Source organism: Sprattus sprattus, assembly GCF_963457725.1.
Source record: "Sprattus sprattus genome assembly, chromosome: 3".
Taxonomy (NCBI): domain Eukaryota; kingdom Metazoa; phylum Chordata; class Actinopteri; order Clupeiformes; family Clupeidae; genus Sprattus; species Sprattus sprattus.
The window spans coordinates 19,759,852-19,786,781 of NC_137922.1; the positions used below are offsets into that span (position 1 = coordinate 19,759,852).

General features: G+C 41.1%; 1 protein-coding gene across 1 annotated transcript; it reads left to right on the forward strand.

The window, feature by feature from the left end:
• Positions 1-3: 3 nt before the first annotated feature.
• Positions 4-25,161, forward strand: LOC308362659 (myosin-IIIb; the record flags this gene model as incomplete). The annotated part of the gene is made up of 27 exons (XM_080835388.1): positions 4-51; positions 5,877-5,979; positions 6,419-6,575; positions 8,446-8,548; positions 9,462-9,587; positions 10,819-10,927; positions 11,505-11,621; positions 11,729-11,829; positions 12,696-12,782; positions 12,958-13,023; positions 13,328-13,441; positions 13,744-13,855; positions 17,035-17,078; positions 17,286-17,351; positions 17,568-17,687; positions 18,138-18,223; positions 18,335-18,382; positions 19,134-19,181; positions 19,714-19,805; positions 20,493-20,672; positions 20,976-21,103; positions 21,294-21,460; positions 21,977-22,066; positions 22,239-22,404; positions 22,748-23,044; positions 24,206-24,275; positions 25,045-25,161. The coding sequence occupies 27 exons, from the start codon at positions 4-6 to the stop codon at positions 25,050-25,052; spliced, it is 2,853 nt and encodes a 950-aa protein (XP_080691514.1). The 3' UTR covers positions 25,053-25,161.
• Positions 25,162-26,930: the final 1,769 nt, after the last annotated feature.

Here is a 26,930-nt window from a genome sequence, read left to right on the forward strand (position 1 = left end):
ATGATGGAGCTGTGCAAAGCCAACTCGCAGCTGGAGCAGCAGATCCTACAGGTGAGTTCCATCCTGAGCCCGTCCAGTCCAGTCCTGTCCCAATCAGCAGCAACTTGTATGTGAACCCCAGCTGTATTAAAAGGGCAGTGTGCAATGGATCAAACTAAAGTTCTTTAGAAATGCAAAAAAATGAATGCAAAGAATTATCTTCTCTGCTGCACGTGCTTGACACAACATGGTGTTTACAATATCACTGTTAAAATAAATGTATTGTCGGAGCGGAGTTAACCAAGCGCCATGAAGGTCTCTAAACCAGCCTTAGTTTGTTCACACCTTGTCTTAGTTTAGTCTCCTTTTGTTTTCTATATAAGTACCTTTTGTAAAAATGCATGTGGATGCATTTTTACTCTGTTTGACAGTTGTTGTGAGTTGTGAGGATCACCTGTGGTTGACTAGCCAAGAAGAATTGTTATTCGCATATGTGCACAAGTTGTGTGACAGGTGAAACAAAATCCTAATTTATGGGTGTGCTGCTGAAACTGTCTCGTCACACCAACAGGAATTCTGACACACGTTGTGATGACAAGCCATTTATCATTTGTTTGGTTCAGGTCCATCAGACATCAGTGCATGTTATAAGAATATTTCAATTGTATTTAAAGTTTTAAAAGTCATTGTGAAATTATAAAATATGTCATGTTGAATTGACAAAAGCCCCTGCACAGTTTAAACCACCTAAGTGTAATCACTGCCCTAATATTCTTCACATTATTGAATATTAAAGCCTAATCAACAAACTAAAAACATCGTCTTCAAAGGATTTTCTCGCTAAATAACAAAATACTCACAGTTCAATGGCAAAACAGACCCAGCTTCACTCCAATAAAAGAACAAGAAAAATATCAATAAACCAAAAACATCATCTTCAAAGCATTTTCTCGCAAAATAACAAAATAAATTATAGAATATATTAAATTGGAACAAGAAATTGGAGAACGGTGTGTTGATAAGTGGTCTAAGTGAGTGAGTGCTGTGGTGTAAAATATAAAATATCTTTTCTGTCTCAATTCTCTTATGCATCTTCAGATTTGTATTTTGCCTTATTATGTGACCTAAATCTGACGCCAATATGAACTAAACTGTCCTGAAATGCCCTGCATATGTAAAAGCACGTAAACAAATCCTCTGTTTAGTACACCTCCAAAGATGTTTGTTGTGGGGAAGAACCCGCCGTTTGCATCTTTCAAATTAGGGCTTTAGACGTCTACACTGCAGGTGACATTTACTCTAGGGGCTATTTTGGCAACGTCAGCAGGTTCTGCCCCCTGTCCTCATGTCCCTGCTGAGTCAAGGTGGGAAGAGCCCAGTGATCTGATAGGGCTCAGCACACAGATCCCTTACCCCTTCCCTTAGACCTAACCTCTACAGATTTCCTGAGTCTGTTGCTCAGCCATACTAATGGGTACTGCCTGGGGCATGTTTTTCCTGTGTGATGTGCACACTAGCCAAACGGTTGAACATAAATACAGGTTTGGCCCTGCTGCAATGTGGGTTTAAAGATTTGGAATCTAGAAAAGCCACTTCTAGTAGTCTAGTATAGGAAATATTTTGTGTATACAGGTACATGTACATTAACAGATGTTAATAGTTGCATTTACCACTTTCCATGATGCTGTTCATATTCATTAAACTCTGCTTGAAAATATAGCGCCCAGCAGGCCAGAGTTGCCAATGAAACTTGATATCACTATGTCCACAAGTATATAAGACAGTTCAGACATTTCTTCATACTTGCATGTCACAGTGACTGTGACAGTGATGTTGTGGGAAGTTCCGAATTCATAGCACAATGAATCTTTTGCTATGTATTAGGGGCGAAAAGTAGTAAGAAAAATAATAACAACGACAACAATACTATTACTCCTACTACTAGGCCTACTACTACTACTACTACGTCTGCTACTGTAGAATAGTCTGAGGTGGACCAGGCTTGCAAATGTTTAAGAACCCCTGGCCTAAGATATCACCAGTGACCAGTGTCCGAGGAAAGAAAAAGAAGTTGCATAACAAAAGGTCGAAACACAAAGGTTGCCTACGCAGCTTCACTGCATTGCCCCCAACCAGGGGAAATTAAATGAATCTGCAATTATTTTTTAGTAAAGCCATGGTGCCATAGGCTAGGTTTAATTGGCTCACAGTTTGTGTTATTATATAAAAGTTATATAAACATCTGAAAATAAAACATTACAGCGAGAAATAGCATTCTTCACTGGAGATATGAGTAATGGTCAACCAGAGGTGTTGCCAGAGCGACTCCAATGGGAATATTTATCACCATTAATGGAAAAGTGTCAGAATCATTGCATCAGTCAGGCACCAGAAGGGCTTCTGTCTTAATCTTTTCCTCAGTTTTTATTGACATACTTGTTGTTATGGAAACACAGTTAAAATCCTCCTCTGTGTTTTCATTGTAAGGTTCACTGTGTGTTGAACCCCTTATCTCTTATTCCGGAGGCTTTACTGTGTTTTTTTTTTTTCTCTCTCTCTCTCTCTCTCTCTCTCTCACTGTAGCTCTTATATAGTGCAAATGTTTTAGTAAAATTGTCAGTTCTTTCTTATTTTCCCTGGGCTTGCTCTCTCTCTCTCTCTCTCTCTCTCTCTCTCTCTCTCTCTCTGTCTTATGTTGATCTGTATAGTTTGACTTTCATGCTTCATGGGTTTATGTCATTGTAAAGTTTCCTGGTAGTTATGGTGGGGTAATCGGAACACAACACTTAATTGCTTCACATTTATAGGTTAGATGATGTAGCTGTTGACTTTATTACTGTCTTCCTGTCCACTGTAAGCTCTGGGATTTCTTTCACACTGGACTATACAACTGTGCTGTTGGTTTGTCAATGAGATGTTCTAGTCAACTTTGTGTGTGTGTGTTTGGATGTGTGGGGACCCTTGTATGTATGTGTTTGTGTGTGCACATGTGCATTTAATATCTATCTTCCTGCTGAAACTTTTGCCAGTTATTCATTTTTCCATCCCTCAGAACTCCATGTTCTAGGCTCCATTCCGTTTCTCATTTCTCTTGTGCTCCCGACGGTCCAAGCCAAGCGAACAGGACCAGCACTGCCAGTCCCCCTCAGCTTTGAGCATTGCCATTTTCAGACTCAAACATGTGGCTGTGCAGTCATACTCAGATCTCCCCACATCCCCTTACCTCCCAATACATGCACACAACCCTAGTCCGATATAGCAGGGAATGTTATGGTTACTTATCAGTGGGGGAAAAAGCTGTCAAGATCTGTTTTTTCAAAGAATGGTTTATATCCGACTAGCTGGGCAGAATTGCTATGGTCTGATGCGCTGTCCAACTTAAACACTAACGTGCTGCTCTTAAAATCATTTGGCTTGCGGCGCTAGGTTTCCTTTGCCTTTTGTGTTTGCTGGCTGGATGAGTCTGCCACGTAGAAAGGGAGCAAAAAGAGGGTTATATTAATTCAGATTATAGCTCATATGTAGCTAAAACATGGGTCTGAAGAATTACTATGAAGACTATTATGAATACCAACCACAGGAATATGATGATGGTCAATAAAGACATGGCTAAACGCCTGCCTTGTGTTGGCGATGTGTGCAATCGCTGTCCATCCTGTCCCTGCCAAACCATCTGGAATGCTTTATGTTTTCTCTTTGGGAAGACCTCACTCGCGACTTCACATCCTGTTTCCCATACTGTGGGACTTCCTGACTTTCTAATTTGGCATATATTTGGGGTTTTATAAGGGATTCTGGGTTACACCCAGCCATAGGCTCAGATGCTGATGGAAAGGGGCCTTGGGTCTCTCTGTGCCTCATGAAATTGAAATCTTTTGCAAAGAGCTTTGATCCTCCTTAAACTCCTGTGAGACCTGAAATAAGCATCGTAACTCCGCAGTGTTTACGCATACAGATAGCAGTATCAGTCACCAGTCGTGTCTTTTGAGAGACGATTTTGAAGTGTTATTAAATCGATGGAAAAACACAAGGCTGGGAGGCTTATGCGTGTCTCAATTTTATGGGCTCGAATAATGCATTAGAGTGTTAAATATTGTGGAAAACATTAATGATTAATCTGACCTCCAATATAACCAAGCAGTAAATAAGATAGAGGCACAGTAGTGGCATGGCACATGAGGAGTTCAATGGATGGTTCATGAATGAACAGTTTATCACTCCTATAAACAGTAAGCTTAAATGTTTAACTGAAAGTAAGGTGAAAACCAAATGGATAAGTGCAGCTGTAAATAATAGCAATTAAATAAACCGGTTGAATCTTAATGAAATCATATAAAACTGAATGACCAAAATAAACCTGATAAACCATGAATGCATCAAATGTAAAGAGATGAAACCCAAATGAGTGAATAAGAAAAAGAGATGAGATGGGAGAGATAAAGGGGAAAAGAAGAGAGAGCGAGAGTATGATGGTACGAGGAAGAGCAAGAGCGTAAAAGTTTAGAGTAAGAGACCAAATGTCTTAATGTTTGGTTTAGTACCATAATCTCCATGTCCATACATTTTCACAAACCAATCCAATGGTCTTGTCCTGTGTCTTAAGGCCACGCCCTAAGCTCAAGTAACCCTTTGGTTGGCTGTTTCCTCGAGGCTGACCTAAATATGCATAACTGCATATTAAAATGCATAAGTGAAAACTCTTCAAATAATACAACTATGGCAGGTACTTCATATTGCAATGAGTCCAGACTGCTGCCCCAATCACAAGGATGAATTAAAGACCAAACGTGAATATAGAATAGAATAGAATAGAATAGAAAAGCCTTTATTGTCATTGTATTTGCAATTGCATACAACGAAATTTGGAGTGCTTCTCCTGTTGGTGCGACCAGGGACAACATATAACACAACAACAACATATAACACAACAATATTTCATATCTAAAAACAGTAGGAATAGCATAAAAATTGTACAACAAAACGCTGTGGAATAGATTAAAGTACTTCAATCTATTCCACTTTGATAAAGGATTGCAGGATATGGTAATTAGTTAAACCAGGCCATGCTAGTATATCAGAAGGCACTCAATGCATGCAATGCTGTGAATCCACACAGTGGGGGTCTTTTGCTGTGAGAAGATCAGAGAGAGGTCCTCTGATAAAATGCAAATTGGCCCTCTGGCCAGACTGGAAATGTGGGAGTCCATTGTGTAGATTTGATCATTTTTTGAGTGTTTTCTGCCTCTCATTTTCCTTTAGTTATAGCATGTCCTTTAGTTATAGCATGTCATACAGGTCAGATGCTCAAGTGCAGCTATGCTTCCCTGTCTCTTGGACCAAACACTAAAAATGTAACTTGTGTACCCAGTGTTTGTGGAAAACTCTTAGTATTGAATGACCAAAAACAGCCAGTGGTTGCAGTATTTCAGCAACATTTCAGTGCAAATGGAGCTGTTTTTGACAAACCAAAGACTGACCTTGTTTATTTGGCCCTGTTTTGAAGACTGCAATAGGGGCACAAGCAGACAGAAATTCCCTTACACAGCAAAATACATCACAGTGCAGACAGAAGAGACAGATAGAGGCCCTCTTTTGCCAGGGGAGTATTTGTATTTAGCTGCTGTATTTAGGACAAAACAATGCACAGCAATGGACCCAAAATATTTACACTTTAAAGTACTGTTAAAAAAAAGTCTGTAAAAATCTCTCAGAATGCCTGTCATACCTGTCAATACCTGGTATTGTTTGTTGAGCTTTTCATTCATTCTCTTTCCAAATCAAGTTTTTCAGCTATGTCAGTCAATCTAGGTTTCATATAATGTAATAACCTGCAGTGCATTTAAAGACAAACTGTTTCTGAAGGACTATTGTGACATGTGTTCTGCTCTGGTACACAGGTGAATCCTCTTCTGGAGGTTTTTGGGAATGCCCAAACAGTCATGAATGACAACAGCAGTCGCTTTGGGAAGTACATTCAGCTACGTTTCTCTGGAACATCAGGTGAGACCAGTTCAACTTTCAAACTCTAGATTCTTGGTTCCAGACTGTCTCTACCACCGGACTAAACCCAGGCGGCTGGCATGCTTCACCAGCCGATTCGAGAATGCAAACTGCCTCTAACCTTTTGAGTACAGCATGCAAATTTCGTCCCAAGCCAAAGATGGCCTTTATTTACCAGGCTCCAGACCTCAGATTGCTCTTCAGGACACAGACTACCCACTGCTTTTACCTTTTACACTGCAGTCTTTCTAGCCCTCCACACTATAAGCCACTGAGCATTAAGAGACATTATCTGACCATCTGCCTGCACTATCTGCATAGTTCCCCCCCCCCCCAACTTGGCCTAACTGTTTACGTTTTTGTATACGTCTCAGTGCTTCATAGAGCAGAGACAGTCCTTCTGACCGTACGGCTCAGTGTTAATTATGTGCTTGTGCAGTGAAGGGAGCCAAGATTAACGAGTACCTGTTGGAGAAGTCCCGCGTGGTGCAACAGGACAAGGGCGAGCGCAACTTCCACATCTTCTACTGCATGCTGGCGGGCGTCTGTCCAGACGACAAGGAGATCTACGGCCTCCTGGAGCCAGAGCAGTACAGGTGAGCTGCCTCAACATGTGCAGTGCTATGTTCCTATTACACAATAAAAAAGGGAAAACCTCCACAACGTCTGAATCAGCATCTGCTATTTTTTCCACAACCACTCGGTTATCCTGCCTGTATCGTTGTATTGAGTTTTTTTTTTTTTTAATAGACGCTTTCTTTCAGTATCGATTACAGGATATCAATCAATAGATTATCAAGGGCAAGGGTATGAAAATAATCCTTTTATTGATTTACAAGCTTCCAAAACTTTTGTATCATTCAAGTGCGGAGAGGTAGCATGGGGCTAGAGGTGGTTAAACAAGCTCTGTGGGCTGAAAGCATGTATGTAATATTAGGCCTTCTTTGAAAGCCCATGAGTCACCCATAACATCACCGCGTGTCTGTGCTCCGTCACGCCCCGATTGTGTTCCTCACCACCCAGCCCAGCCCAGCACGTCACGTGCGTCAGCTTTTATGAGCTATCTTATCAGGATCAGGCCTGCGTCAGGCGTGACTCACCTCAAAACTACTCCCACGCTTTCGGGCAGGTGTGGCTAGAACTTTCTTAAGACTCTTCAAACAGCTGATGTTGGTGCAGTGTTTGTTTTTGGAATGTAGATCTGGGTAAAAGGCTGATCTGTGCCTGTAGTTTCAGTTTACTGTAGTTATGATATGCAGATTAGCTGGACACACCTTTAATTGATCTGAGCTGTCTATACGTCTGTGTACATTATTGAGGTGTTATAAGTAACATAATACATGTGGTAAGGGCTGCAACAAACAACTATTTTTACATTTCTAAACAACCGATTTATCGATTTGTTGAATAGTTTCCTATATTATTTATATATTTTCAAGGTTCAAGGATTATGCACTTACCATTCTTACATAAACAAATAATAATATATTATATTTCATGCATATATACATGAATTGATGTATTATTTATGATAAAAAAAAATATATAAAATAATAAATAATAATACAATTAATATTCCAAACAGCTCTGTCTGGTTTAGTGCAACATATAATAACCATCTCAGTATCAAATTCACATCATTCCACTTAGCATGATGACGTAAACTGGCCCAGAGATAATATTGTCATGTCATAATATCGTAAGTTCGTTATCACAAGATTCACATTCAGTGTTTGTGAGGAGACGGAAGTGGCTTGTGCCTGCTTTCCTAACTATCTACATAGGGCACAAAGCATTGCTGGAGACATAGCAGGATATATAGAGTAAGCTAATGACTTGCATTTACAACCACCTGCATTTATTGTGGATTTTTTACAGTTTCCTGATTCACAAATGCATTTTTTAAAAAGATTTTTTTTTTGCAGCAAGGAATTTCTGTAAATAAATGTAACAGCATTTACATTTGGGAATTACATATTTTTTACATTTGTGAATGATGTGACATTTCTATGTGGATTAGAAAATAAATGTGTGTATCACGTGACAATGCGCACCCGTGCTGGTCAACTCTGCACTGCAACTGATGACCCTCTTCGCAAAAGCCAATTGGTGAAATGCTCTTAAACTGAAATGTTTTTGATCATAACCCCAATCATTTTTAGTTTTTGTCTCATTACAGCAGTGTCATAGGCTACTCTAGGTACTCCAGCCTATAACCTTTGCTTCTGTCTGTTAAGTGACTTAATGTGAGCAACAATGTGCTTAATGACGAATAGTTATTGCAGCCCTAACAGTGGTATGTTTTCCACTCTGCATCATTGAGAATGTGGTCCGAGCTATACAAATGCCTCCGAAATTCAAGAAAGTACACGCATGGATAAAAAACATGTCTATCCTGTGCATCCTTCCTGTGAAGCCGTCTGCTAAACGAGTAAATAAGTATTTTTCCATGCTTGTGTTCCTCAGATACCTTAATGGTACATCCCTATCAGATGACATGGTGAATCACTGGAGCAAGAAGTATGCAGATGTGTGTAATGCTATGGATATGGTGGGATTTGAAGAGCAGGTAAGCCTCCTAATGTAGAGCTCTGATGTAGAGCTCCTAATGTAGAGTTCTAATGTAGAGCTCTAATGTAGATTTCTAATGTAGAGCTCTAATTTAGAGCTTTAATGTAGAGTTCTAATGTAGAGCTCTAATGTAAAGCTCTAATGTAGAGTTCTAATGTAGAACTCTGATGTAGAACTCTAATGTAAAGCTCTAATGTAGAGTTCTAATGTAGAACTCTGATGTAGAACTCTGATGTAGAACTCTGATGTAGAACTCTAATGTAGAACTCTAATGTAGAGTTCTAATGTAGAGCTCCTAATGTAGAGCTCCAATGTAGAGTTCTAATGTAGAGCTCCAATGTAGAGTTCTAATGAAGAGCTCTGTAGTACTCAAATGTAGAGCTCTAATGTAGAGCTCCTAATGTAGAGTTCCTAATGTAGAGTTATAATGTAGAGCTCTAATGTAGAACTCTGATGTAGAACGGTAATGTAGAGCTCTAATGTAGAGCTCTAATGTAGAGTTCTAATGTAGAATTCTAATGTAGAGTTCTAATGTAGAATTCTAATGTAGAGCTCTAAAAGCCATCAGAAGAGCCCTGATCTTTCCTGCTGCTTTTAAGGACATAATTTTTACCATGACGGCACTCAGAGTTGTTTATATTTGTTATCTTTATAACTTCCTGGCTGAAAGGCTAGGGCTAAGGGTCTAGAGCTCCCCCCCCCCCCCTTCTCTCTCTTCCCCCACCCTTTGTTTCTTTTTTTTTCTTCCTTTCTTTTTCTCTTTTACACTGTATAACCCTAAACTGTATAGCCAGATTTATTAACTACAATATGTATAACCAGATTCAGTTAGACTCAATCATAATTGGAAAAAGGAAAAATAACCTTTTAAAAGCACATTTCTTAAAGATGCAAATGTGTGTTTCTTGCAGGAGAAGGTGGACATGATGACAATCCTAGCAGGCATCTTGTCTCTGGGCAACATCATGCTGGAGCCTGGCGAGGGAGATGCCCTCCGAGTCACAGAGACTTCTGTGGGCTGGCTCAGGGCGGCTGCTGTGAGTCGATTGTTCCCCCTCCCCCCTCTCCCCTCTCTTTGGCCTTATTCATTATCTCTCTATCATCTTTGTCCTTCTCACCATTACTCTCTGTAGCTTTCAGTTCCTCTTTCTATGACCCTTCTCCTGTTTTCACCACTTCCTCCAGTCATTTACTGTACGATCCCCTCCCTCTCATTTTCTGCTCCTCCCTTGTCATCTTTGAGTGTAACACTGTGTGTTTGTTTCTGGATTCTAATCTTAAAAAATGTCCTACTTCTGTTGATATAATCAGTCAACTCCCAATCGGTCAGTAAAGGACATGATGATTTACTGCCCAGAAAAGCTACCTCGGAGGACTTGTTGTTAACTGTTTCAGTCAGCTAGCTTACGATAGAACATCTGTCTGACCGTGCACACTCTGGAGACTGTCCCAGAGGCGTGGACTAACGGGTGAATGGGTGGCCGGTTGGTGTGTAGGGGAGTAAAATGGAGGCTTTATCTGGCCTTTTGCATACAACGCTGAACAAACACCATTATTGTTCGGTGGAGTGGCTGGCTCCTCAGCCGACTGTAACCCTATGCCATTCACAGCTGTTGACTCCCTAAGCCTGACTGGGGCCTGTATTTTTTTCTTGCCCTCCACTCCCATCTCCATCCCTCCACTCATCCGGTTGTTTTAGAGCAGTGAGTTACTGCACTCTCCTCCGCAAACAAACCTCTGTGAGATGACGGAGCTGAGCAAGGCACTGCATCCACCCTTCCACCCACCCACCTAATCCCCTCAACACATCTGGTCTCCCCCGATAAGATGTGGGTGGTGGGAGAAAGGTCAGGCAGGGCTATATTTAGGCGCTGATTCAAGGGAACTGAGGGCAGCAGGTGAATTTATGGCTGAGTCGTGCATCTCTAGTCCTGCAGAGGAAAGGGATGTGGTCATTCAACGGTCCAGGAAACCAGGAAGACACAACATGGCCTTTATGTGTTTTAACCTTTCCGATTTGTGACGTGGACATTTGCTCACGATGGCAGATGCTTTTATCCAAAACCGTCCGGCAGCACAATGTATGTTTACGTTTTGTCAGAACTGAGTCGCCTGTGGGTTCACCTCTTGACTGTAGTGTTTGAGTTTATGTGTTTAACATAATGGGATGGTGTAAGTATCTTTGGGAGCTCAGGCATGTACTATGTGTGTTTTTCTTACACATCTTACTATTGTGTGTGTGTTTGTTGGGGGCTGCACTTTTTTCAGGGGCAATTTGGGGTGCAGGAAGAAGAACTGCTGAAGAGTCTGATCTGCACCATGTCCGTCACAAGAGGGGAGGCCATCCGCCGCCTTCACAGCCAACAGCAGGCCGAAGGTGAGCCTCCCAGATGAAAGGGGCCCAGTTTAACCACACACACACACACACACACACACACACACACACACACACACACACACACTCACACGTCTCTCCCCGCACCTAAATCTGCATCCAAACGCTGTTTCCTGTTACCAGACCTGCATGTGTCAAATGTGTATAAAGAGTTCCTTATTGCTGTAGGGAAGTGTAACATTACGTGACTGCACTGAACGTCTGTATGTGTACGGTGGAAAGAGAAACAAGGAACACCCAACCTTGTCTCTGGAAAGCGTCTAAAGGGTTTTTGTGGTGGTTTTCTTGTCTGATAGTAACTGAGCTTTTAGTACATTTGAAGTCATTCAAATCAATTACGTTTTTGGTTCGGTTTATTTGTTTGTCTGTCAGCAGGATTATGCAAAAACTACCAGAGCATGGGCGAAGAAAGCACCGATTACATTTAGGAGCAGATCCAAGATTTTCCACTTTCTTTAACGTTGCAAGATATTTTTACATCTGTTGGCCTAAGTGCTCCATTGGCCTTGGCAGAGGTCTGCACTCCTAGTTTTTAACGGTATCTACTTCACCTTTGCAGATGCCAGAGATTCGATCGCTAAAGTGGCCTATGGAAGGGTGTTTGGATGGATAGTCAGCAAAGTCAACGAGTTACTCGCCCCAAATGTAGATCCAGATGTTGAACTCCGTGAAATCGGTAAGTTTAGAGAGTACTTCACAGATCACTTCCTGCAAAGACATACTGTGCCGCTTTGCGTACTGTGACATTCAATTTTTTTTCCCCTCATATTTTATTTCTACAAGGTATCCTTGACATTTTTGGCTTTGAAAACTTTGCCGTAAACCGGTTCGAACAGCTTTGTATCAACCTGGCCAATGAACAGCTACAGTACTTCTTCAACCATGTAAGTCTGAATTCCATCTTGGTTACGTCAAATCAAATGTGCCTCCTACAGTTTCAAAGGCCCACACGCTGATATGCCTAAGGCCTTTGGACTTTCTAAGATCAGTGTAACCTGAAACTCTTAATAGATAGATAGATCGTCTGTTGAACTTCTGAACTACCAAGGCTCTTTCCTGTAAAAATGATAGCCATGACTTTCAGTGGGTAGAGAGTGTGAGAGATACTCTCAACATGGACAGTGTGCTCTGTTGTGGTGGGAAGGTATCACTTGATTTATTTCAGCTCAGTCTTCTTCTTAAATGTCCTACAGTTTAACTCTGCATTCACAACTGTGCAGGGGAACAGTGCACCACCTTGATTGAAGACACCAACCTCTCAAGTCATATTTAGACTGATTTTAAATATCAAATTGATTTTTTTTTCCTGGTGATATTGATACATTTTTAGAGAGGATGGTGTAATAAGATATTGTTCCTGGGGAGTGCAATGTCCAGTTCATCCAGTGATTCTTCCACTGCACCTGGAATATAAAGAGTTGGATTCTTAAAAAAATTGAACACTGCTCATTTTGAAAAATAAGCACTATTTTCATTCCAGGAAGCCGCAAGTGTTACTGTTCATACGTACTAGCCTCAGGGGGTTAGGGTTTCCTGGTAAAAGCATGTGGTGCAACAACTTCTCAAAGCCTTGAATTTGTTTCCATTGTTCAGCAGATTAAACTGAGCATGGGCCTTGTAGCCAAAACTATTTCTCATTAATAACATGTATTCTTTATGTGAATCCAAAGGCTTTAGCTACGGTTGTTGTTAATGGGTTGTTTTGTGTGTGTGTTGAGAGGAGTAATGGTGTGTGCCTCTTTCTCTGCAGCACATCTTTCTGATGGAACAGAGAGAGTATAAGGAGGAGAACCTGGACTGGGAAGTCATCACGTATAAGGACAACAAACCCATACTGGTGAGCAGCTCCAAATCTTCTTTCTTCTACACAAAATAGGGGAACGTCTTTTCTGACCGCCTTGCTATGATGTTTGGTCTCTGGTTTAGCTGTGGCAGGACGTGGTAACCCTCTTGTTAGATATGTTGGTTGGAAGGCGAACAAGCTGCAGACTGATTTATCAATGTCTCTTCAGGACCTCTTCCTCACAAAACCCATCGGGATCCTCTCGCTACTGGATGAGCAGAGTGCCTTTCCACAGGTATGTGGGTCATGTACCACCCACAGTTACTGACTTAAAGTTTCCACGGAAACTGGCTGAAGGCCTACTGCTCCTTAAACGACACTGAGGCTTGTTTTACTGTAGAGAAGAGAGTAGAGGGTAATATTTAGAGAAGTGAGGAATTGGACTGTGTTTATGCGTGCATGTACATGTGTGATTATATTTTGTGTGTGTGTGTGTGTTTGTGTGAGAGTGTGAGAATGGGGCAGTGCAACAAAGTATATGTTTGACTGTGTGGGAAAAACCGACAGGGAATAACATCCATCTGTTTTCTCCCTTTCAGGCTTCAGATAGAAACTTTGTGGATAAGCTCAACAGCAAGTTTAAAGCACATCCCAACTATGAAGTGGTGCGTAGCCACAGTCCTGCATTCACAGTGGTGCACTATGCAGCAAAGGTGAGCATAACAGTCATATTTGTCATTGTTCTATGAAGACTTGACTGTGGTCAAGTTCATGTACAGGCTTTTGTAAGAGGGCCATTTGGGCATTTGGTGACCAATAAACTAAATTTTCCGCACATTAACAAACGTAAACTCCACACTAAACAGTAATACACTTCAGTTCATTAGAGTTATGAGTAATAAACTTTCGTTTATTTTGTTTGAGTATGTTCTGTCCTTCACAAGACCTTCTCACCCCTCCTGTCTCCTCTATTGTTCCATCTCTTCATCCCCCCTCTCCCATCTCCCCTCCATAGGTTCAGTACAATGGAGTAGGCTTCCTGGAGAGGAACAGAGACACTATTCCAGCCAGCATCCGAGGCCTCTTCATTAACAGTGTCACTCCACTCCTCAGCCTGCTTTTCGCTGGTGAGTTATCCTGAGCTAACAATCTGTGCTTTTAAAATTAACACGTCGATTTTTGCGATTTATTTGGAATAAATAACGCGTTAAAATAAATTATCGCAATTAACACAGCTGCCGGAGCTTTCCCCCCCCCAATCCCAAATCCCCCATACACATGAATCAATCATTCTGAATACAATTGAGAACCTACTTTAAAACAAACGAGACGAATGGAAAATGTATTGTTCAGGTTCTGTTTAATACAAGCATCAATAAATCAAAAGCATGAGGGCAGCCAATAGCGTGCGTGCAACCTCCATTTGAGTTGCTACGTCTTAGACACTTCTTGCCTGCAGCCAGTAGTTGCGGCTTTCGCAGAAGGTGAGTGGATATAGATTGAAACTGTGTACTGTAACATCAACGTCAGGGTCAGAAAGACAACAAACTGACGTGGCACTTGGTAATGCTACATTTCTCAATACATATCTCGATTGTAAGAACTTCACAATATGTGGGAAGTGGTCAGTGTGAGAGGGAGGAGATGAGAGAAGGTGAGGAGGAGATGGTCAGCTGGGCAGCAAATAAAGCCCAAAGTGGAGGAATGGGAAAGGAGATGAGATGATGTGCCCTCTAGAAGCCTACATTTGCTAGAGTATTGGTAGTTTTTTTGTAGTAACCTTATACAGGTGCATCTCAATAAATTAGAATATCATCGAAAAGTTGATTTATTTCAGTAATTCTATTCAAAAAGTGAAACTCATATATTATATAGATTGTTTACACACAGACTGATCTATTTAAAGTGTTTATTTCTTTTAATTGTCATTACTATAACTGCCAGCTAATGAAAACACAAAATTCAGTATCTCAGAAAATTAGAATATTGTGAAAAAGTTCCATATTGATGACCATTGGTGTCACACTCTAATCAGCTAATTAACTCAAAACAACGGCAAAGGCTTCCTGAGCCTTTTAATGGTCTCTCAGTCTAGTTCAGTAAGCTACACAATCATGGGGAAGACTGCTGACTTGACAGTTGTCCAGAAGACGATCATTGACACCCTGCACAAGAAGGGTAAGACACAAAAGGTCATTGCTAAAGAAGCATGCTGTTCACAGAGTGCTGTATCCAAGCACATTAATGGAATGAATTGGAAGTTGAATGGAAGGAAACAGTTTGGTAGAAAAAGGTGCACAAGCAACAGGGATAACGACATCTTTGAGAGGATTGTGAAACAAAGCCCATTCAAGGGAGATTCACAAGGAGTGGACTGCAGCTGGAGTCAGTGCTTCAAGAGCCTACACGCACAGACGTATCCAGAACATGGACTTCAACTGTCGCATTCCTGTGTCAAGCCACTCTTGAACCAGAGACAACGTCAGAGGCGTCTCACCTGGGCTAAGGACAAAAAGGACTGCACTGTTGCTCAGTGGTCCAAAGTTCTCTTTTCAGATGAAAGTACATTTTGCATTTAATTTGGAAATCAAAGTCCCGGAGTCTGGAGAAAGAGAGGAGAGGAACAGAATCCAAGTTGCTTGAGGTCCAGTGTAAAGTGTCCACAGTCAGTGATGGTTTGGGGTGCCATGTCATCTGCTGGTGTTAGTCCACTGTGTGGTCCAAGGTCAGCGCAGCCATCTACCAGAAAGTTCTAGAGCACTTTGTGCTTCTCTCTGCTGACCAGCTTTATGGAGATGCAGATTTTATTTTCCATCAGGGCTTGGCACCTGCACACACTTCCAAAGGTACCAGTACCTGGTTTAAGGACCATGGTATCCCTGTGCTTGATTGGCCAGCAAACTCGCCTGACCTAAAACCCATAGAGATTCTATAGGGTATTGTGAAAAGGAAGATGCGAGACAACAGACCCAAACACACAGAAGAGCTGAAGGTCACTATCAGAGCAACCTGGTCTTCCATAACACCTCAGCAGTGCCACAGACTGATTGCCCTCATGCCACGCCGCATTGCTGCAGCAATTCATGCAAAAGGAGACCCAACCAAGTATTGAGTGCTGTACATGTTCATACTTTTCAGTAGTCCAACATTTCTGTGTTAAAAATCCTTTTTTCTATCGGTCTACAGTAATATTCTAATTTTCTGAGATACTGAATTTTGGGTTTTCATAAGCTGTCAGTTATAATCATCAAATTTAAAAGAAATAATCACTTGAAATATATCAGTCTGTGTGAAATGAATCTATATAAAATATGAGTTTCACTTTTTGAATAGAATTACTGAAATAAATCAACTTTTCGATGATATTCTAATATATTGAGATGCACCTGTATGTTAATGATGCCTTGCTGTGTCCTGTGTCCCCTCATAACCCTGTCTGCCCTGTGTGTGTGTGTGACGTCCCTCACCCCATTCCGTCTCTCTACTTGTCTGCTCTGCATCTCAATAACAGATTCTCTCCTGTGAACTACAGACTTCCAATAAAACCATCAAAATAACTGTCCCTTTGGGGGCACTGTGGCACAAAAAGTACCTCTGACCACATTTGGGCTTGATGCCCATGGAGGACATGGGTTCGATTCCGGCCTGATGTCATTTCTCCTGTCCACTCCCCACCTCTTCTCCCTCTCATTTTCTGTCCCACTCTTCAATACAACTACCGATTTAAAGGCCAAAAAGCCCCCAAAAAATAAATAAATAAAAAATAACTGTCCCTTCACACTTCAACATGCTACACATATAGCAAATATGGCTTTCAAGCTGACAGTCAATGTTGATGCCTTGATGGTTTTATTCGAAATCTGTAGTTCACAGAAGAGAATCTGTGTTCAAAGTTAAAGATGCTATTAAACAATAGTATTTGAATTTAAACACACATAATTCCTTTGTGTTGGCTCTACATTAATTCAGTGATTCTTCATTTAACTATACATTTTTACAAGTTTTAGTCTTAAGAAGGAAAATAGTTTTACTGATTGACAGCACTACTAACAATACAATACAATACTAACTTGATTCATCTACATTAACCCTTAGGCAAGTCATTCATTTCCAAAGTGTCTATGAGAAGCTGCCATTTTATTTTTAGCCAGCCATTTTTGTCTGCATTGTGGATTCTAGGATTGTCTGAGATGACTCTTAACAACAATGCAAATGAAGGCTTTATCTCGTTCTACAAGGTTTTTCACACGTATCATTCTGCATGTGCATTCTAAGATACGTATATCTCTGTTCCCTGTTTTGGCAGCTACTATATCCAGAACAGGAACGCTGATGCCCCGCAAGGCTAAGGTATGCTCACTCACTGATTATACGTGCTGTGTATTGTTTTGCATGAAGATTATTTGGCTACATAAATTAAGCAGTAGTGTACTGTAGTTCAACTCATATTATATGGCTTGCATCTGGGTTCATAGCATGAGATCAGATTAGAAGAGATCCTGTGGAGAACAAAGTAATGTAACCTAGCCGATCCTAATAGACTGCGCTTCCTTTAAGCTTGCACAGATCGCAGAGGACAACTTCAACTCAACCAGGAAACAATCAGTTGGGGCACAGTTTAAGGTAAGAAAAGTTCTCTGGCATTACCTGGGGGGGATTTTGTGTGTGTATGTGTGTGTGTGTGTGTTCTTCCTTTGGCAAAACTAATGCTTATTTTACTATTATCTCCTTGTAACAACAAAACGTTTCAAAATCTAAATTCCAAATCAACATATTGTCAAAGCTGAATAAAGCCGACTTTGGGACGATCATGGTGTGTGTTGTTGGGTGTTTGTGCAGCATTCTCTTGGGGTCTTGATGGAGAAGATGTTTGCGGCCAGCCCTCACTTCATCCGTTGCATTAAACCCAACTGCACAAAATCCCCCGATGTCCTGGACAACAACTTTGTCATGGACCAGGTCTGAAAATATTTGTTTCCATATCTGCCCTGCTGTTTCTCTTTGGTATTTTGTATGTCAACAACATTCTTTGTCCGTATTGATCTAGAGTTTATGATCTACTCTTTATCCCAATGCCAGCTCCTATGCCCAGTGCCTGATAGCGATGTGATCGTTGATTATTTAAGCTAATGTGTGGGGGCAGTAGGCCTGTGAGTGAGCCACACATATCCTGAGGCACCTGGCTTGCCTGCCAAAGCAGTGCTCACCCTAGAATCCTAGATAAGAGCACATGACGATAATAGTGAACAGCATTGCCATCTAATGCAGAGTTGTGGAAACTGAAACCCTTCAAGCAAAGGCGCCCTCTAGTGTGTGTTATTGAAAAATACTTACCAGAACAAGTTAGGTACATGGGTTTAAAAGCACAGAGGTCAATGACTTTCTCACACCTGCCCGTTTTACCTGCAGCTTCGCTACAACGGCTTGCTGGAAACCATCAGAATACGTCGAGATGGATTTTCTTGGAGACCGACCTTCAAGGAATTCGCAGAGAGGTGAGAGAATGTTTGTTATGTTGCCTAGTGACAGTGAAAGCTCTGACATCAAACCAGAATTGTCAGTGCAAGAGCGTCATTTTCAATGCTCTTCTTTTTATGTCCTATCAGGTATAGCCTCCTGCTGCTCAAACCAGATACACCTCTCAATAGAGAAAGGTATGCCAGACACACACACACATGGACGCACGCACACACACACACACACACACAAACACACACCAACACACATAATGAAAAAATGAGCTCTACTGTGGTTAATCACAATTAGCTTAAAACTGAAGCTTTTTAATGGATATTTAAACGTAAAAATCACAGAACTAATACAGCATCAACACAGAGGAAGAATGTTTAACATTAAATACAAATTTTAACTTTGAAAACACAGATTCTCTTCTGTGAGCTACAGATTTACAATAAAACCGTCAAGGCCATCAAAATTGATTTCAGCTGGAAAGGCATATTTGTTAGAAGTGTGAAGGGACTGCTATTTTGAAATGGGGATTGAGATGAAGACGTGGAGAAGCGGAGAAGAATAGAGACTTTGGGGAGGGAGATACTTTGGAGAGAGCTAGCACCTAGGTCAGCCGGTCAGTGCTCAATAAACTTGCAAGCTCGTGTATTGAGCTAAGCTTTGTGTCAGGTGTACTTTTGATGTACCCAGATAATTATGCACTTACAGAAATAATAACAACACCAATGCAGCTGCGTTTTGTTTATTTTGAAACATATGAAATATTTCAAATTAAATGCAAAATCAACATGTTAATTTTGACCACACTAAAATGAGCAGATGAGGACAAAATACTTGAACATGCTGTACAAGTAAGCAATGACTGCAGTCAGCGGTGTGTTTTACATTTCTCTCTAACCTCTAAATGTATCTTTTCTCCTTTTCTCTTTTTTCCAGCTGCATGCACATCCTCAATAACACACGTTTCACTGGCTGGACATGTGGGTGAGTATGGGCTTTGTGGGGTCTAGACTCCTAGTCAAGATTTGATTAAACAAAGGTTGCTCAACGCCTTTCTGCTTTCCTCCGGTGGCGTGTAGTTTTTGTATAGTCCTGAGTCAGTCATTTCATGCAGTGTCATAAGATGCAGTAGAGTTTAGTCATGATTGGGCTTTTATGTGAGGCCTGTTTGTAGAGTTTAGTTATGATTGGGCTTTATATTTATTTATATTAATGGCCAGCATGCCAGCATTAGTGGGGAAATAGAACAGTAGATAAGAAGTATTATTATATTATATTATATTTAATATTATATTATATTATTTTATATTATATTATATTATATTATATTATATTATATTATATTATATTATATTATATTATATTATATTATATTATATTATATTATATTATATTATATTATATTAATTGTATTATGTTATATTAATCTGAATTTTTAATTTGTGTTTTTGAGCCTTGTGGATGATTGAGCTGTGTGTGGGCCTTTTCTTTTATGCCTCTGCATCTCTCATGACAGGTCGTCGCGTTTGTTCTTTAAGTATTGGCACCAGGAAGAGTTGGCTCGTCTTCTTGACAGACTTGGGAAGGCTGCTGTTGCCATCCAGAAAAGTATGTGCGGGTTTGCTGTTTGCTTAAGGTTGAGAGTGGAGGGGAAACTTCATTTCATACATGCCGGAGGCATTTCAGGCACATTACAACATGCCACGCTGATAAATGACTGCAGTGCTGCACATGGTCTGTTATGATTATCTCTCAATCTTGTGAATTATATGTTTGGCTTGCCTGCACGTAGTTCACCTTTTGACTTTCATTTAACTAAGATGAGATAGAAGTAAAATGGCCTGATTGTGCCTAGGGTTGTTTTGGGGGTTTATCTGTGGGTGGGATTCGTCCTGAACAGTTCACTGGTTGTTTTATGTCAGCAGCTTTACCAACAACTCTCAACAACAAAACAAACTGAGTTTCATTTGCACTGCATTGAATCAAACTGAAATACATGGGAATAGAAGACCATACTTTAAGTTATCTGCAGTTGCTCAAGGCTGCAACAGTGGTTACAGCAGTGACCGGCCATGTACATTTGAGCTGCTTATCTAAATCGGTATCGTAACGGGATATACAGTAATAGCGGCATGCGCGTGTTATCGGCTACGGTCGCGTTGTCATGTTAATCTATTAATAAACTAAACGGTCGATTGTTTAACAGACTGGCCGCTAACCGGTGCAGCTACGCTAGTGCCTTATCAATATATTTCTACTCACCCCACCTCCATGTGACCTGGTGCTGTGCTATAGATTTCCGGAAGGTGAGGTGCAGGAGGAGGTACCTGCAGCTGGTGGAGGAGATGCGGAGGCAGATGCAGGCCCAGAGAGAAGAGGAGGAGAGGCTGCGGAGAGAGGAAGAGGAGGAGACGAGGAAACACCTGCAGGAGGAGGGGGACAGGAGACGGCAGCTCATGGAACAGGAGAACAAGAGTAAGTGAACCACTCTGGGGTTGTTGTGTCGAGTATACTTATGATCCTAGTCATAGTTCCGCAGCTTATAGCATGTATTTGTGTTGTTCCAATGCAAACAATAGAAATCAACATTTGAATAACAAAGCATTTGTAATTGCAACAATTTTCTGAAAGAATTGGTACATTATCTGACAGAAGTGCAGGGGTGCCAATATTTCATGTCTGTATTTTATTCATGTCTGTATGACTGTGTGAATGTGTATTTTACAGATGCAGAGTAACACGATAATACATGTAAATGTTCTGTTGTCTGTACTTTAGGGCCAGTATCCCCGCCTGTTCCACTGCCCAGGAAGATGAAGCCAGAGCCCAGGCCTCGCTCCTTCCTCTCAGGCCCCCAGGGAGCACACCTGGCCCCCGTGCCGCGCCCGCGGAGCAAGTACTTTGAGGTCAGGAGATACTTCAAATCCCATTATACTTTTCATCCTAAACATTAGTAGCACACATTTCATTGGACATTGCAGTGAAATAACTGTTTAAATATTTATGGAATAAATAAAACAGGTCGCTGTGTTAGGTTTTCATTTGCTGCCATTTTCTGAGGCTTTAACCTTTTAACCTCTGCTCTTTCCTGGAAAGGCCACGCCCTTTGATAACGACCTAGCGGGAGGAGAATATGAGGAACGTGCCAAAGAGAAGCACAAGCGGAGGAGGAACACCATCCGATGGTTCCGCGAGACACAGGCCCGTAAGGTGGTGCGGAACGGAGAATTCCCCTGCTGGTTCCATGGCATGATAACGCGCCGGTGAGTCGACATATCAGAGTTCAGAACAGAAGCACAGTCTTGGCGTGCAGGAGTAGAGAGTAGGAGTATGTGCAGAATGTATTGGCTCTCAGGACAATTCGTCCTCATCATCATCATCATCATCATCATCATCATCATCATAATAATATAAACATTTTCATACCCTTGTAGCTGAATGGGGGTTTGAGAAGATGCAAGTTTTATGTGACATTCCACAAGGGCACATTTTTTTTCTTCTCTATCCCTCAAGACATCAACGCATAAGGCATTCAAAGCTACTTGTGTATTTCTAAAACTGGAAAACAGAAACTGACTTTAAAGTGAAAGCATATTTTTCATGTTGGTGTCTTATCTAAATTGCAAACAGTGTTAAATCAATCAACTTCCTATGTTTTTGTCACTAGATGATACTAGTAGGAACTTTTAACTTCCTTCTAAAGTATCAGAAGTTTGTTTCTGTAAAGTTATTAAGGTAGTTATAGGACATGTCTCTCAAGCCTTGAATTACTTCATCAGGCAAGCAGAGGACCTCCTCACTGACAAGCCAGTTGGCTGCTTCCTGATCCGAGTGGGGCAGAGCCGGGAGGGATACACACTAACATACAGGTACAGGAAAGTAAAATAAAGGTATACACAAGATTTGATAGACGTAATCATTACACTGTGCTTCAGTGTGAAGTGCCTATATAAAAGCTGCCTCTTGTTAAGTACCTATGAGGTGATCACCTGAGGCCGGACATTGTAAGTACTCAAACACCTGACTTGACCTGGTCCACAGGGGGGTGAGCCGCTGCCGACACTACATGATCGAGATCCAGTGCAACGGGAAGTATGTGATCCTGGGCGAGGACCGTGCCCACCCATCCCTCATCGACCTCGTGCAGCACCACACGCAGGTGGGCATCAAGCCCTTCATGGAGCTCCTCACAGTGCCCTGTGGACAGGTGGGTGCAGCCTCTTTCCACGTAGTTGCTGTTGAACTGGTAGATCAGGGTGCCTATAGTCCCTGGGTGGTGGTTTGTGGGAAGTGTGAGGGAACATGGGGTAAACTTGTCATGTACTGGAAAAGTTTTCAAAGTAACCGTAGACCAACCTCCCTACCCATCAAAGGGGTTTTTTCACTTTAAAAAGAATCCTACAATCCTAATCACCACAAAAACCTGTGTGTCGTTTGTTGCTATTTTTTTTAAATGTGTATTTGTGTAAGTCAGCAAGTGTGAGTGTGTGTGTCCGTGTATGTGGAGTCTTCATATCATTGTGTGTCTACGTCTGTATGTTCTATATTAGTCATGTGACCAGCAGCCAGACTATGAGGAGCTGGAGTTCATGGTTCCCTCGCCTCCTGAGAACCCTCACAGGGGACCCGACCCTGTGGCGCTGGAGCTGCAGCGCCTCTTTATGCCCCCGGACCAGACCTCCACACCTGGGGCCCTGCAGCCCACTAAACCACCCGTCCTGCGGAGAATATCGGACCACCGAAGGCACCTACAGGCCCAGGAGCAGGTGGACCCGAAAGACAAAACCTTGCCCCGACTGTACCCCTCCATAAGGCTGGCCATGAGGGAGATTCAGCAGGTACAGCAGGTGAGGAAACTGTCTGTCTTTTCTGTCATGTCTCTTTCTTGTGTCATGGCTATCCCTTCTGTCATGTCTCTCTCTTCTGTCATGGCTGTCTCTTCGGTCATGTCTATCCCTTCAAAATAGGTATAAGCCAATGGTATGGGTTTGTCCATCTTTGCTTATAGGTATAAGCCAATGGTATGGGTTTGTCCATCTTTGCTTTACACATCATACATTTTGCTTACATCTCTCACTTCCCCCATTACCCTTTTTTGGTAATTTGTATCAGTAAATATTTATATGCAATATAGTGCAACAGCCAAGCATCAGGCTACTTTCAAAACTACTTTCAAGGCTACTGATAAGCAATGTTATTATGTTTTTGTGAATTCTTAGTGTGAAGGAATGAGTGCATGCACACTCTTCTCGGCTTTACAGCCAATATCAGTTTGGTTTCAGTGTTCAGCCCAAAAAGGGTCAATGTACTCTAACTTGATATGCCAAGGATACAAGTACTTAATTTGTGCCAGCAGTCACACCTTTTTTAATTATACGGCTCCTCAGAATGTTGCTGTTGTTGATTGATTTGAATGGGCCACCCCAACGTTCAAAGGTCTGATATTTCTTTATAATGACTGCTGCCCAAAAAAATTATGATCACTGCCATCGGCAAAAGGTTCTGTGCTTCTTTATTTTACATCTTTCATATCATTCCGCAAGTACTCTGTAAAACGTAACAGGAATGAATTGTAACTTGTTGCAATTTATGGGTTGTTACACAACACCTGAAACTTTGAAAGTTTCACGAAACAGCAACAACATCGTTAAAAAGAGGTTGTTTGGAGGAATGTCTTATCGTTTTGGCAAATAACCGTATATAAAGTGGGATAATTTATAGTCTGCCTGTTGGTATCAGACTATACATTATACTATACATTATCCCATAACTCAATCCTTTGTTTTGAAGCAATGTCTATAGTCAGGGACTTCTAAATTGCTGTCTTTCTGTTTGTTTTATCCTGTTCAAGCCTGTTCACTCTCAGAGAGGCTTCAGATCTGGGCGTTGTGCCCACCTCATGATGGGCATTTTATTGATTTGTTTTACTGTGTTGAAAATTTTAAATGAACCCTTTTCCCATAAATGAGCTACAAACTGAAAACGGTTTGCTTTTCTTCATCTCTCAGCAGTTCTCCGAAAGTGCTGAACAGACAGCTGTTGCTCCAGGCCACCGCTGGGCCCCCTGGAAGAGGACAGGTGAGATCTACTGGGAGATTTTACAGTCATATTTTTGTTTACTTAAACTTGCTGGGGCAGCACTTGAGATGGTTTGACTTGTAGTAAGTAATATTTTTGAAATATATGAACTCAAGCTATTTTATTTGAATTATTAGTGTCATGGTGTCTTAGTTGAACTCAGTAAGCAAAGTACGTATATTGTGGAGATGCTTGTATGGTTTAATGAATTAAGTAATTTGGGTTCTCAATAGGAAAACATTCTTCCTGTCCAATGTGTAGTGAGGTCAAAGGGAGTTGCCATGCCACCCATAACATTTACTATGCGCCTTCCCTTCTTCAAAGCAAAGAGACTTGGGCAAGACCCCAATCCTGGATCTTAAATGGTCAAGAGACATTAGTTATATCAGGCCATAATGTTCACCAGCAGTATAGGAGGAACAGGATATGGAGTCTGTAGATGGTTATGAGTATCTGACTGTCAGCCCAGACAAATGTAATGTTGAAAAGATCAGGAATAGTATCATATCGTCTATTTTGGCACTGGGTTTTCTAACCATTGCCATCAATAGTTGGTGTGCTTCTTTACTGCAGATGTTCCTTTCCCCAAGGTTGCAACTAACTTTCTTGACTGTTCCCCATTTGTCTAATGTCTTAAGAACAAAAATGGTGAACGCTCTCGCTCAACTGTGCGTGTGCGTGCGTACGGGTGTGTAGCGTGTGAGCTTAGCTGTCTCTCACCAGGTGGCTACTGAAATGGACTAACATAATCCAATCTTTTATTTTACAGAATCCTAGCATTCAAAGAAAAGGGGCCAAATAGAACAACACTTCCTTTGCTGCTGTGGAATGTGACTGGACTTAGTTGTGTGTTTGAGACACACTTTTAGAACAAATTGTGAAAAGAACCTTTTAATAGAGCTTTAAAGTTTTTTATTGTTTAACTATGTGTGAGTGTTTTGTTTTATGTGCATTTCTTGTGTTTTATTTACCATATTTAAATGTAAATTATGATTTTCTATTGCCCTGAAAATAAATACTTGGTTTCTAAATGGTGGTCATCTTTGTTGCATGGTTAAGAATTCTAAATTTGCTAAGACAGTATAATGCAAAATATTCACATGAACTGTGATAAAACAATTAGGCTACTATTTCTTCACACCACAAGTTTTCTGAAGATTCTTCAACATGTAATAATATACCTGACACCTTGGGGCGTGCCATTTCCATGCAAATATAAGCAGACCCCTCTGAGGTTTTCTGATAAGACTTGTGCTTTGCTTCACATCATCTCACTCTCACTGAGGACTAACGCAATGGATCTCAGGGCTCTTGCTCTTATCCTGTTTCTCTCATTGCCCACCATAGGTAAGGAATTATATATATATAATGATATGTCCTACCTCGTTGTGTGTGTGTGTGTGTGTGTGTGTGTGTGTGTGTGTGTGTGTGTGTGTGTGTGTGAGCGAGAGAGAGAGAGAGAGAGAGAAGGTATAATTTCCAGTGAGAATCTGTTTTATTTTTTATTATTGTGCTTTTGACTGGTTGATGGATTTGAAGCATTTTTCTTTAATTAACCCTTAATTCTTCAAAGTTACATTAACGGTTAATGAGACTTTATGGTGATAGTCATATGGAGTTAAGTTCAAGATTTAATAACATGGCTTTCTGCCAGGTGCCATCCCAAAATGCTGTGTGGAAATATCTCCAAAAGTGCCACTTAACATTCTGATGATGGTGGATAAATATGATGTCCAGAGCAGTCAGGGTGTTTGTGACATTGATGCCATCAAGTGAGTGTTTTACAGCTATCCATATATCACTAGTGTAAATGTTTGGTGCTAAAATGCTTTTCTTGCATCTAAACAAAATTCATTTTACCAGATTACACGTGAAGGGGAAGAGGTACTGTGCACACCCAAAAGTCCTAAAAATCCTACAAGTGATCGAGGTGTGGCAGAGACAGCGGAAGGCACATACCAGTTGGACGGGTATTTGAGGATGCTATTCGTTATTGAGTCATGAGTTATGTTGTGTCCAGTCCATTACCAATACAAGCTATTGATGAATCACAAACAGGCTTCATTTACTGTAAATTGGCTACATGTTGAACTTAAAGTAGAAATTGCCTCTCCAGTTTGCCCCCACTCCTTTGCTATCTTAGCTGCGCCTCAGTTTAATCAAAGACGCTCTATCACAGGACCGTCTCTGGTTTGACCAAAGCGCTTTGTTGAAAGTTATTGCTGTGTAAAAAAAAAAAGTTGGGGTTCAGCTGATATGCAGCTAAATCGTATGGAAACTGAAACTTTCTGAAATGGCATGCCACCTAATGTCTATAACGAAGTTAGATCCGCACAAATTTCAATAGGCATTACCATACAATTAATATCACATCCGCCTACAAATGTAAGATTTTGTTCTTAAACAAATAAAGAAAGTGTACACTTTCCATTGTCGTGTCTTTTTGGTTTGTTAACAATCTGTTCATTAGGAATACAAAGGAAAAGATTTAGCCACATACAGTTTAACCAAGGTAACATAGCCTACTCATTTCGGGATCCTCGCATTTAATGTAGCATTGTCAGCTAATGTCAAATGTGTTTAAATATCACATCAAACGTCCCACACATCAACATTCAGAATGGCGCTTGACGACAATGAAAAAAAGAATGCGCT